Here is a 12161-nt window from a genome sequence, read left to right on the forward strand (position 1 = left end):
CTGCAAGAGGGTTCCCCTTTCTCCACATGCTCGCAGAAATCTGTCTTGATGACTACTGCTTTGTAATGTAGCTTGAAATCTAGAATCGTGATGCCTCCCGTTTTTTGTTTTTCAGAGTTGCTTTGGCTATTCGGGTCTCTTGTGGTAAGATAAAAATTTTAGGATTATTTGTCCTAGCTCTGTGAAAAATGCTGGTGGGGGGGCGCCTGGGTGGCTCAGTCAGTTAAGCGGCCGACTTCGGCTCAGGTCATGATCTCGCGGTCCGTGAGTTCAAGCCCCGCGTTGGGCTCTGTACTGACAGCTCAGAGCCTGGAGCCTGTTTCAGATTCTGTGTCTCCCTCTCTCTGACCCTTCCCCGTTCATGCTTTGTCTCTCCCTGTCTCAAAAATAAATAAACGTTGAAAAAATTTTTTTTAAAAAAGAAAAATGCTGGTGGAATTTTGATAGGGATTGCATTAAATGTATAGATTGCTTTGGGGAGGATAGACATTTTACCAATGTTTGTTCTTCCAATCCATGAACATGGACTGCTTTTCCATTTCTTTGTGTCTTCTTCAATTTCTTTCATAAGTATTCTATAGTTATCAGAGCCCAAAACTTTTTCCTCTTTAGTTAGGTTTATCCCTAGGTATCTTATTGTTTTTGGTGCAACCCCAAATAGGATTGATTCTTTGTTTCTATTTTTTCTACTTTGTTATTCATGTTTACAAATGCAACACATTTCTGTACATTGATTTGACAGTCTGCTATTTTGCTGAATTCATGTGTTAGTTCTAGCAATTTTTTGGTGGAATCTTTTGAGTTTTCTACACACAGTACTATATCTTCTGAGAAGAGTGAAAGTTTGAGCACTTCCTTGCCAATTTGGATGCTTTTTGTTTCATTTTGTTGTCTCATTGCTGAAGCTAAGACTTCCATAGTATGCTAATTTTCTGAGGAGTCTTTTGCCCAGACTCTCCCTCCCACTGTCCTCCTGCCATCACCAAGGGGAGCGCTGTGGCATGGTGCTCAGAGCCTTGTCCAGACTTGTCCCCTGTCTTGGCGTCCCTCCTTGTCCCTCCCCTCCAGAGCAGGCACCTGCCCTTGGCCCTCCTCCATCCTGGGCCAACACCCGCACTGCCCTGTCCCCTCTCCTTCATCCCACCCTCACTCCCTTGTGGCCTCCACTCTCCCTGTGTGCAGGAATCCCAGTCTCCCTGGTTCCTCTGCACCCCTCCCCTATGGCCCCATGCCTGATCACACCCTTTGCCCACATGCTGGGCCCTCACCAAGCTCTCCTCTCTCAGGAGCTCCTCCCGTGGGGCCCTGCATCAGCACCCCCTCCTCCTGGCCTTGGCCCAAGTCCCCTCCTCTCTTGTCAGCCTCTGATTCAAGTTTGTTCTGGGACATTCAGTCCCCCCTTCCCAGACCCTCAACACTAGTCTCCCCTGCTGGCTCCTGCCTTCCCCTCTCCCCAACCAACCAGAAAACTGCTCGAGGTCCCGCTGCCTTATCCTTGGCCCTCACCCCATGCTTTGGTTCCACGACCTCAGTGGGCCTCAGTCCTGACATCTGGTCTCCAAACTGGCTGTCCAGCCACGTGGTCAGCACCAGCCTTTCCACACAGCCAGACTTCTCCCGCCTGCCCATTCTGGGCTGGAAGTCTCCCCCTAACCCTCCTTGGAGATATGACCTGCCCTCCTCCCAGAACCACCACCACCATGCAGGTCCTTCCCCAAGGTGTGCACCGGGGCATGTCAAATCTATTTTCTCTTCTACTGCCCCGCCTTTCTTTTCTATCTTTCTTTTCTTTTCTTTTCTTTTCTTTTCTTTTCTTTTCTGGAAACATTGCTGAGGCACTTTATGACCATTTTCTTCTTTTTTTAAATATGAAATTTATTGTCAAATTGGTTTCCATACAACACCCAGTGCTCATCCCAAAAGGTACCCTCCTCAATACCCATCACCCACCCTCCCCTCCCTCCCACCCCCCATCAACCCTCAGTTTGTTCTCAGTTTTTAAGAGTCTCTTATGCTTTGACTATCTCTCTCTCTAACCTCTTTTCTTTTTTCATCCCCTCCCCCATGGACTTCTGTTAAGTTTCTCAGGATCCACATAAGAGTGAAAACATATGGTATCTGTCTTTCTCTGTATGACTTATTTCACTTAGCATAACTCTTTCCAGTTCATCCACGTTCCTACAAAAGGCCATATTTCTTTCTTTCTCATTGCCACGTAGTATTCCATTGTGTATATAAACAACAATTTTTTTATCCATTCATCAGTTGATGGACATTAGTCTCTTTCCATAATTTGGCTATTGTTGAAAGTGCTGCTATAAACATTAGGGTACAAGTGCCCCTATGCATCAGCACTCCTATGTCCCTTGGGTAAATTCCTAGCAGTGCTATTGCTGGGTCATAGGGTAGATCTATTTTTAATTTTTTGAGGAACCTCCACACTGTTTTCCAGAGCGGCTGCACCAGTTTGGATTCCAAACAACAGTGCACATCCTCTCCAGCATCTAGAGTCTCCTGATTTGTTCATTTTAGCCACTCTGACCGTTATGAAGTGGTATCTGAGTGTGGTTTTGATTTGTATTTCCCTGATGAGGAGCGACGTTGAGCATCTTTTCATGTGCCTGTTGGCCATGTGGATGTCTTCTTTAGAGAAGTGTCTATTCATGTTTTCTGCCCATTTCTTCACTGTATTATTTGGTTTTGGGGGGTGGAGTTTGGTGAGCTCTTTATAGATTTTGGATACTAGCCCTTTGTCCGATATGTCATTTGCAAATCTCTTTTCCCATTCCGTTGGTTGCCTTTTAGTTTTGTTGGTTGTTTCCTTTGCAGTGCAGAAGCTTTTTATCTTCATGAGGTCCCAATACTTCATTTTTGCTTTTAATTCCTTTGCCTTTGGTGATGTGTCAAGTAAGAAATTGCTGCGGCAGAGGTCAGAGGTTTTGTCCTGCTTTCTCCTCTAGTGTTTTGATGGTTTCCTGTCTCACATTCAGGTCCTGTATCCGTTTTGAGTTTGTTTTTGTGAATGGTGTAAGACAGTGGTCTAGTTTCAATCTTCTGCATGTTGCTGTCCAGTTCTCCCAGCACCATTTGTTAAAGAGACTGTCTTTTTTCCATTGGATGTTCTTTCCTGCTTTGTCAAAGATGAGTTGGCCATACTTTTGTGGATCTAGTTCTGGGGTTTCTATTCTATTCCATTGGTCTATGTGTCTGTTTTTGTGCCAATACCATGCTGTCTTGATGATGACAGCTTTGTAGTAGAGGCTAAAGTCTGGGATTGTGATGCCTCCTGCTTTGGTCTTCTTCTTCAAAATTACTTTCGCTATTTGGGGCCTTTTGTGGTTCTATACAAATTTTAGAATTGCTTGTTCTAGCTTCGAGAAGAATGCTGGTGCAATTTTGATTGGGATTGCATTGAATGTGTAGATAGCTTTGGGTAGTATTGACATTGTGACAATATTTATTCTTCCAATCCATGAGCATGGAATGTTTTTTTCCTTTCTTCATATCTTCTTCAATTTCCTTCTTAAGCTTTCTATAGTTTTCAGCATACAGATCTTTTACATCTTTGGTCAGATTTATCCCTAGGTATTTTATACTTCTTGGTGCAATTGTGAATGGGATCAGTTTCTTTATTTACCTTTCTGTTGCTTTATTATTAGTGTATAAGAATTCAACTGATTTCTGTACATTGACTTTGTATCCTGTGACTTTGCTGAATTCATGTATCAGTCCTAGCAGACTTTCGGTGGAGTCTATCGGATTTTCCATGTGTAATATCATGCCATCTGAAAAAGTGAAAGGTTGACTTCATCTTTGCCAATTTTGATGCCTTTGATTTCCTTTTGTTGTCTGATTGGTGATGCTAGAACTTCCAACACTATATTAAACAACAGCAGTGAGAGTGGACATCCCTGTCGTGTTCCTGATCTCAGGGAGAAAGCTCTCAGTTTTTCCCCATTGAGGATGATATTATCTGTGGGCTTTTCATAAATGGCTTTGATGATGTTTAAGTATGTTCCTTCTATCATGACTTTATCGAAGGTTTTTATTAAGAAAGGATGCTGAATTTTGTCAAATGTTTTTTCTGCATCGACTTACAGGAGCATATGGTTCTTTTCTTTTTTCTTTTTAATTTTTTTAACCTTTATTTATTTTTGAGACAGAGAGAGACAGAGCATGAACGGGGGAGGGTCAGAGAGAGGGAGACACAGAATCTGAAACAGGCTTCAGGCTCTGAGCTGTCAGCACAGAGCCTGACGCAGACCTTGAACTCACGGACTGCGAGATCACGACCTGAGCCAAAGTCGGACGCTTAACCGACTGAGCCACCCAGGCGCCCCTCTTTTCTCTTATTAATGTGATATCACATTGATTGACTTGCGAATGTTGAACCAGCCCTGCATCCCAGGAATGAATCCCACTTGATCACGGTGGATAATTCTTTTCATATGCTGTTGAATTCGATTTGCTAGTATCTTATTGAGAATTTTTGCATCCATATTCATCAGGGATATTGGCCTGTAGTTCTCTTTTTTTGCTGGGTCTCTGTCTGGTTTGGGAATCAAAGTAATTCTGGCTTCATGGAATGAGTCTGGAAGTTTTCCTTCCCTTTTTATTTTTTGGAACAGTTTGAGAAGGATAGGTATTATCTCTGCTTTAAATTTTGGTAAAATTCCCCTGGGAAGCCATCTGGTCCTGGACTCTTATTTGTTGGGAGGAAGGCGACAGGTCTGAAGGATGGATCCACTAAAGCACAGCATTTGGTGTTTGTGCAGTGCAAGCAAGTTCGGTGACGGGAACTGGTTCCCTTTGGGATTTTGGCTGGGGATGGGAGAGGGAGATGGTGCTTGCCAGCATCTTTGTTCCCCATAGAGCTGAGCTTTGTCTTCTGGGGCTCAACAACTCTCCCTCCTGGTGTCTCTCCACCCTACCGCTCTCAGAGCAGACCTGTTGACTTTTAACATTCCGGATGTTAATTTCTGCTGGCTGCCAGAACTCATGGAGTCCGGCCCCTCCACTTTTGCAAGCCAGACTCGGGGTCTCTGCCTTGCAGGGCGGGCTGCCCCTCCACTGCCCCAGCCCCTCCCACCAGTCCGTGTAGCGTGCACTGCCTCTCTGCCCTTCCACCCTCTTCCCTGGGCCTCTTGTCTATGCCTGGCTCCAGAGAGTCCATTCTGCTAGTCTCCTGGAGGTTTTCTGGGTTATTTAGGCAGGTGTGGGTGGAATCTAAGTGATCAGCAGGATGCGGTGAGCCAAGCGCCCTCCTATGCTGCCATCTTTTGCCCGAGTCCTCTCCTTTTTTTTAATGTAAGCATTTTAACTATAAATTTCCCCATTAGCACTGCATTCACTGCATCCCATGAGTGCTGTTGTGTCGTGTTGCACTTTTGTCTCTAAGTACTTCCTACTTTCCCTTGTGATATATTGGAGAGTTTGTGTGATATCTTTCAAACCTATTGAGAATGAATTTGTAGCCCTGTATATGATCAACACTGGAGAACATCCAGGTGCATTTGAGATACTGTATATTCTGTTGTTTAGGTTTAGAGTGTTGTGTGTATGGGTTACATCTAGCGGGATCATTGCGTGTGGTTCATGTCCTCTGTGTCCTCTATTTCTGTCTAGTGTCTGGTTGTTCTGTGCATCTTGAAATAGGGGTATGGAAGCCTCCAACTATTATTATAGAACTGTGTATTTCCACCTTTAGGCTGTCAGGTTTTGCCTCATATATTTTGAGTATGTGTTATTAGGTGTGTAAATGTTTATGATTATTTTATCTTCTTGTATTGAAAGATGTATTAGTATGTAATTTTCTTTGTGTTTTGTAACCTTTTATTTAAAGTGTGTTTGGGGTGCCAAAATGGCTCAGTTGGTTAAGTGTCCGACTCTTGATTTCAGCTCTGGTCATGATCTCACGGTTGGTGGGTTCAAGCCCCATGTCAGGCTCTGCACTGGCAGTGTGGACCTCGCTTGAGATTCTCTCTCCCTCTTTCTCTGACCCCTCCCTTACTTGCTCATATGCTCTTTCTCTCTCAAAATAAATAATAAACTTAAACATTTTTAAAAAATAAAGTGTGTTTTGATTCATATTTCCCTCTCTATGATGTGTACTCTGGAGTGGGATTGCTGGATCATGTGGTAGTTCTACTTAAAATTTTTTTCACAAAGCTCCATAATGTTTTCCGTACCACCAGCAGTGACCAAGGGTTCCCTTCCTCCACACCTTCACTGACATTTGTTCTCTGGCCTCTTTTATATCATCCTAACAGGTGCAAGATGACATCTCATTGGAGTTTGGATTGGCATTTTCCTGATGACTAGTGATATCGAGCACCTTTTCATGTACCTGTTGACAATTTGTGTGTCTTCTTTGAAAAAAATATCTATTCAGGTCTGCTATTTGTGAATTTTGTTATCTGGTTTTATCTTCTTGATTTCTATGTGTTACTTATATATTTTGGATATTAAACTCTTTTCTGATAATGGGTGGCCAATATTTTCTCACATTATGTAGGGTTCCTTTAGAGTTTATTAATAGTTTTCTTTTCTGTGTAGAAACTTTTCAGTAGATGTAGTTCCACGTGTTTACTTTAGCTCCTTTGCCCTGTGTTTTTGCTGCGATATCCCCCAAATCGTTGTTAATACCAATGACAAGGAGCTTTTTCCCTATCTTTTCCCCTAGAAGTTTTATGGTTTCACTTCTTACATTCAAGTCTTTAACCCATTCAGGTTAATTTTTGTCAGTGATATAACACAGTTACACTGCAACTTACACTGTCACTGATTGCATGTGGATATCCAGTTTCCTATCACCATTTACCGAAGAGACTATTCTTTGCCCATTGTATGTTGTCTGTACCCTTGACAAAGGTGAGTTTTCCATACACGTGTGGTTTATTTCTGGGCTCTGTGTCCTGTTCCATTGTTCTATATCCTGCTTTCATGCCAGTACCGTACTGTTTTGATTGCTATGGCTTTGTAACATAGTTTGAAATCAGGACATGTAGTGCCTCCAGATCTGTTGTTCTTTCTCAACATCATTTTGGCCTTTGGGGTCTTTTGTGCTTCCACATGAATTTGGGGATGGTGTTTTCAGTTGCTTTGAAAGCTGCCATTGTGATTTTGTTTGGGATTGCATTGAATCTGTAGATCACTTTGACACTATGGATAGTTTAGCAATATTACTTCTTGCAACCCAAGGACATTGGATAGTTTTTCATTTATTTGTCTCTTCTTAAATGTTTTTCATCTAAATCTTATAGTTTTGCAGGTGCATGTCTTTCACTGGTTACATATATTCCTAAGTATTTTATTGGTTTTGATGCCACTGTAAACGGTTTGGTTTCTGAATTCCTCTTTATGTATTTTGTTGTCGGTGTGTAAACATAATGTATTCTTATAGATTGATCTTGTATCCTGCAGCCTCACTGAATTTGTTATTAGTGCTAATGTTTGGTTTTGCTGTTGTTGTTGTTGTTTTTTGGTGGGAGACTTTAGGATTTTCTATATGATTATATCTTGGTCAAGATATGGTAAAAACCTAAAGTGGAATATTAGTCAGCCATGTAAAAGAATGAAATCTTGCCATTTGTGTAAACATGGAGGGACTCTGAGGACACCACGCTAAGTAAAATAAGTCAGAAAGCAAAAGACGGATACCACATGATCTCACATGTGGAACCTAAAAACAGCAGCAACAACAACAACCAACAAACAAAAGAGAAACAAAGCATTGTGCTCAAGAATACAGTGAACAGATCTGTGGTGGCCAGAGGTGGGCACGGGAAGGTGAGTGAAACAGGTGAAGGGGGTTGAGAGGCACAAATTTCCACTTATAAAAGAAGCTTTGGGGATGTCATGTACAGCATGGTGAGTATAGTTAATGATACTGAATTGTCTATCTGAGAGTTGCTAAGAGAGTAAATCTTGAAAGGAAAAAATCATGTCATCTGCAAACAGAGACATTTTCAGTTCTTCGTTTCCAATTTGGATTCCTTTTATTTCTTTTCCTCACCTTTGTGCTCTGGCTAGGACTTCCAGTACGATGATGAATAGAAGCGGTGAGAGTGAGCATCCCTGTCTTGTTCCTGATCTTGGAGCAAAGGCCTTTGCTTTTCACCATTGAGGATGATGTTAGCTGTGGGCTTGGCGTTATGGCCTTTATTATGTTGAGGTCCATTCCTTCTATATCCAACTCCTTGAGACTTTTTATCATGAAATGATATTCAACTTTGTCCATGTTGTCTTCGCGTTTATTGAGATGATCTCGTGATTTGTAACCCTCTCTGTTCATGTGGTGTGCGTGTATTGATTTGTGTGTATTGAACCATCACTGGATCCCAGACATAAGCCCCACTTGATCATGGTTTATAATCCTTTTAAAAAGCATTTGGGGGCACCAGGGCGGCTCAGTCATTTAAGTGTCTGGCTTCGGCTTAGGTCATGATCTCATGGTTGGTGGGTTTGAGCCCCGCATCAGGCTCTGTGCTGACAGCTCAGAGCCTGGAGCCTGCTTCAGATTCTGTGTCTCCCTCTCTTCATGCCCCTCCCCTGCTCATGCTCTGTCTCTATGTCATGCTTTCTTAAAAATTAATAAACATTAAAATAAATTTAAAAGCTGTTGAATTCATTTTGTGAGCATTTTGTTGAGGACTTTGGCATCTTTATTCATAGGTGATATTGGCTGTAGTTTTCTTTTCTTGTAGTGTCCTTGTCTGGTTTTGCTACCAGGGTACTATTGGCTTCATTAAATGAGTCTGGAAGTATTTCTTCCTCTTTAATATTTTTAAAGAGTTTGAGAAAGATTGGTATTAATTCATCTTAATGTGTGATAGAATTCACCAGTAAAGCCACCTGGGTGCTTTACTGTGTTGGGGGACTTTTTATTCTTCACTCAATCTGCTACTAGTAATTGGTCTGTCCAGATTCTCTGTTTTTGTCTATGATTCAGTGCAAGTACATGATTCAGTACAAGTCCCATGGGGACTTGTATGTTTTCAGGAATGTATCCAATATCTCTCGGTGATCTAATTTGTTGCCATTTATTGTCATAGTAAATCTTATGACCTTTGAAAATTTGTGGAATCAGTTCTGTAGTTTTTTTTTAACATAAATTTATTTAATTTGAGAAAGGGGGGAGGGAAACAGGGAGGGGGAGAGACTGAACCCCAAGAAGGCTCAGTGCTGTGAGCGCAGAGGACAGCATGGGGCTCAGTCCCACAAACTGAACCGTGAGATCATGACCTGAACCAAAATCAAGAGTCAGACACTAAACCAACTGAGCCAGCAAGGCACCCCACAGTTCTATACTTTTGTTTATATTTTTCTTTGAGTCACCTCCATTTTTTCTTAGTGTAGCTAACGGTTTGTGAGCCTTTTTTAGCTTAACAAAAACCAACTCTTCATTTCATTTATCTTTTTATGATGTGTATTTACTTGGTATTTCATTTATTTCCATTCAGATATTTGTTATTTTCATCCTTCTAAAGTTTGGGCTTAGTTTGTTCTTATTTTCTAGTTCCTTGAGGTGTAATGTTAGGTTGTTTATTTGTGACTTTCTTTACATAGGCACTTATGGCTACAAACGTTCTTAAGGACTGATTTCCTGCATTTTGGGAGATTTATATGTTCTGTTTCCATTTTTGTTTTTCTCAAGATTTTTTAAATTTCCTTTTTGATTTAGTCTTTGACCTATGGTTGTGCACAGGTGATCAGGATGGCTGGAGTCCTCCTGTTCTCCTTCCCTGCAGGTGAAATCCTTCTGATGGCTTCTTCCTTGGTGCTGAGTTGGTCCAGAGTGAAGTAGGGGGTGACACAGGTGAAGTGTTTTCCCTGCTTTTCTATGCAGCAACCTATGGTTCTTGTGCTCCACAGGGTTGTGCTGTGTCCTCGTGATGGCCTAGGGCTTTCCCAAGGCCATGTCACAATTTGTGGTTATTTGTTTGTGTTGGTGATTTTACAGAAGCAAGGGGTGAATGCTACTTTTTATTTATTTATTTATGTCATATTTTTAACTTTTGATTTTTTGGTTTTGTTTTTTTCCTGAAAGACAAACATTAGGAGCCCCTGGTCTCCACTCCTGCCTGCAGCTTGAGGGTCTGTAAGACTGTTGCCTTAAGGTCTTTGTCTAGTAGGTTTGCATCAGTTCTTTCTCAGAGACAGTTCTACTGATAGAGTTTTTTCCTTTCAATGGGTCATACTTTCCTGTTTCTTTGTATGCTTTGTGATTTGGGGTTTTTTTTTAACTACACATTTGATCTTATGTGATAACTCTGGAAATTGATTCTCCCCTTCCCCAGAGTTTGCAAAGCTTTTTTGGTTGCTGTGTTTTGCTTTTGTGTTTTGGTCGTTCTGTTGTGTAGAGTGTCTGCATGCCAGGTGTCTACCTACGGTGTAACCTTAAGAACCTCTCAGATCATTTATGAGCCTGCACCCTTCCCTGGGCATATGTAACTTTGTAAATGTCTCTGTACTTGCAGCTGCTTTCCGGTGATCCAGTCCTTATATACTTCCTTTGCAAAATGGAAAAAAATGGAAAATGAAGCAGGGGAAAGCCTTTAAATACCCTTCAGTTTGCTTTAACCAGTGGAGAAAGGGCTTGCCATATTGGTGGTGGGAATTGCAAACATGGTTGCCTATGTGTCTCCTACATCCCCTTGACCAAAAGCAGCAAGCAGCGATCAGAACATTTATTCCTGATGTTTGGCGGGCATTGTCCTAATCACTCACCTTAGCTTCCACGTGCTGTGTTCAAACTACTGTAGGAATCACTCTGGGTGTCTGTAAGGGGCCTGAGAGTCAGGAGGTGGTAGCCTCATCTACGGTGCCAGGCTGAAGTAGACTGAACTTAACTGCCATTTACCATCCGAGACTTTCCCCTGGAAGTTCCAAGCCTTCAATACACTCCAGCTTTCCACAACAGTTCTGTCAGATTGCATCAGTGCACCTGTTAGCCGGGTGGGGATGTGGATTACTGATGCCTCCTACTCCATCTGCCCTGAACCACTTCTTCAGTCAGTGTGACTTGGAGATTCTAGTGGATTTAGCATATATCTCATTAGGAGTTTTTAATACAACTTTATGGAGATGTTATTCACACACCGATCACTGATTTATGTATACAATTCAATCGTTTTTATTATATTCACAAAGTTGTGCAACTATCGCTACAATCGCTTTTAGAACATTTTCATCACAGCAGGAGTAACCATGTACTCATTAGCAGTCGCTTCCCCTTTCTCCTATCGCCTTTCCCCCAGCTCTGGGCAAGTGCTAATGTACTTTCGGTCTCTGTAGATTTGTGTATTATGGACATTTCTTGAAATTGGAATCGAGCCCCACGCAGTCCTTTGAGACTGGGTTCTTCCACACAGCATGTTGTTAGGTGCGTTCATGCTGTCTGCCATTATGGTGATAATTTGCATTTCCATCAGGGAAGGAGAGAAATCACATTTACATATCCATGTTTATTATTTAGATTTCTTCTTTGTAACATTCCCATTCATCACTTACCCATGCTCACCTGCTCTGTGTCCTGGGAGACCATCCTCTATCGACCACTTACGGAATGGACTCCTGTATCTCCCATGCTCCCTTGCCTTCTGGCTTCCACTTGACTTTGGTAAATGGGACGTATTAGGCCATTTATTCACTAAGTAGTCTGTCTTATGCTCACTGATCTGAGCAGTGTTTACGTATTTCGCGGGCTAGCGCTTGGTTGCTAACATGTGTGGCAAACAATTTCTCCTAATATATGGCTTCTATTTTCACTTTTGTAATCATGACTTTCGATGAACAGTAGTTATTACTTTTACCTAATAACATATAGGAATTTTCTCTATTAGAAATGTCTTCTCAGTTCTGTTTAACAAATTTTTCCTTAATTATACTCATAAAGGTACTTTTCTGTAATCCTTTCTGAAATTTTATGGATTTTAATCGATTTCTTTATGTGTATGGTGTGAAGGAAAGGTTAAATGTTTTTTCCTTCCTGAATAGCTAACAGTTGACTGACTTTTCATTGAAAACTCCATCTTTTTCCTCTTTCCTAAAGTCCTACCTCTATCAACAATCAAGTATCCACTTGGGGTTATTTCTAAACTTCTTATTGTACACTCGTCTCTTTTTTCATCACATAACAATTTTGTGCTGATTGTTCCAGC

General features: G+C 41.6%; 1 protein-coding gene across 4 annotated transcripts in view; it reads left to right on the forward strand.

Annotated features, from left to right (window-relative positions):
* LOC125166132 (DLA class I histocompatibility antigen, A9/A9 alpha chain-like) overlaps positions 1–12161 on the forward strand; it is a 47881-nt gene that overhangs the window by 8850 nt on the left and 26870 nt on the right. The window contains exon 8 of one of the 4 annotated variants that reach the window (XR_007152358.1): positions 6270–6391. The exons of 2 other annotated variants lie outside the window; for them this stretch is intronic. Coding sequence is in view for 1 of the 2 variants with exons in the window: in XM_047859862.1 (XP_047715818.1) it covers positions 6270–6280 (11 nt within the window). In the remaining variant the exon portion in view is untranslated. Of the gene's footprint in view, positions 1–6269; positions 6484–12161 lie in introns of those variants that run through there. One more of the 4 variants, XM_047859862.1, reaches the window with a different exon arrangement.

Source organism: Prionailurus viverrinus, chromosome B2 (assembly GCF_022837055.1).
Source record: "Prionailurus viverrinus isolate Anna chromosome B2, UM_Priviv_1.0, whole genome shotgun sequence".
Lineage (NCBI taxonomy): Eukaryota > Metazoa > Chordata > Mammalia > Carnivora > Felidae > Prionailurus > Prionailurus viverrinus.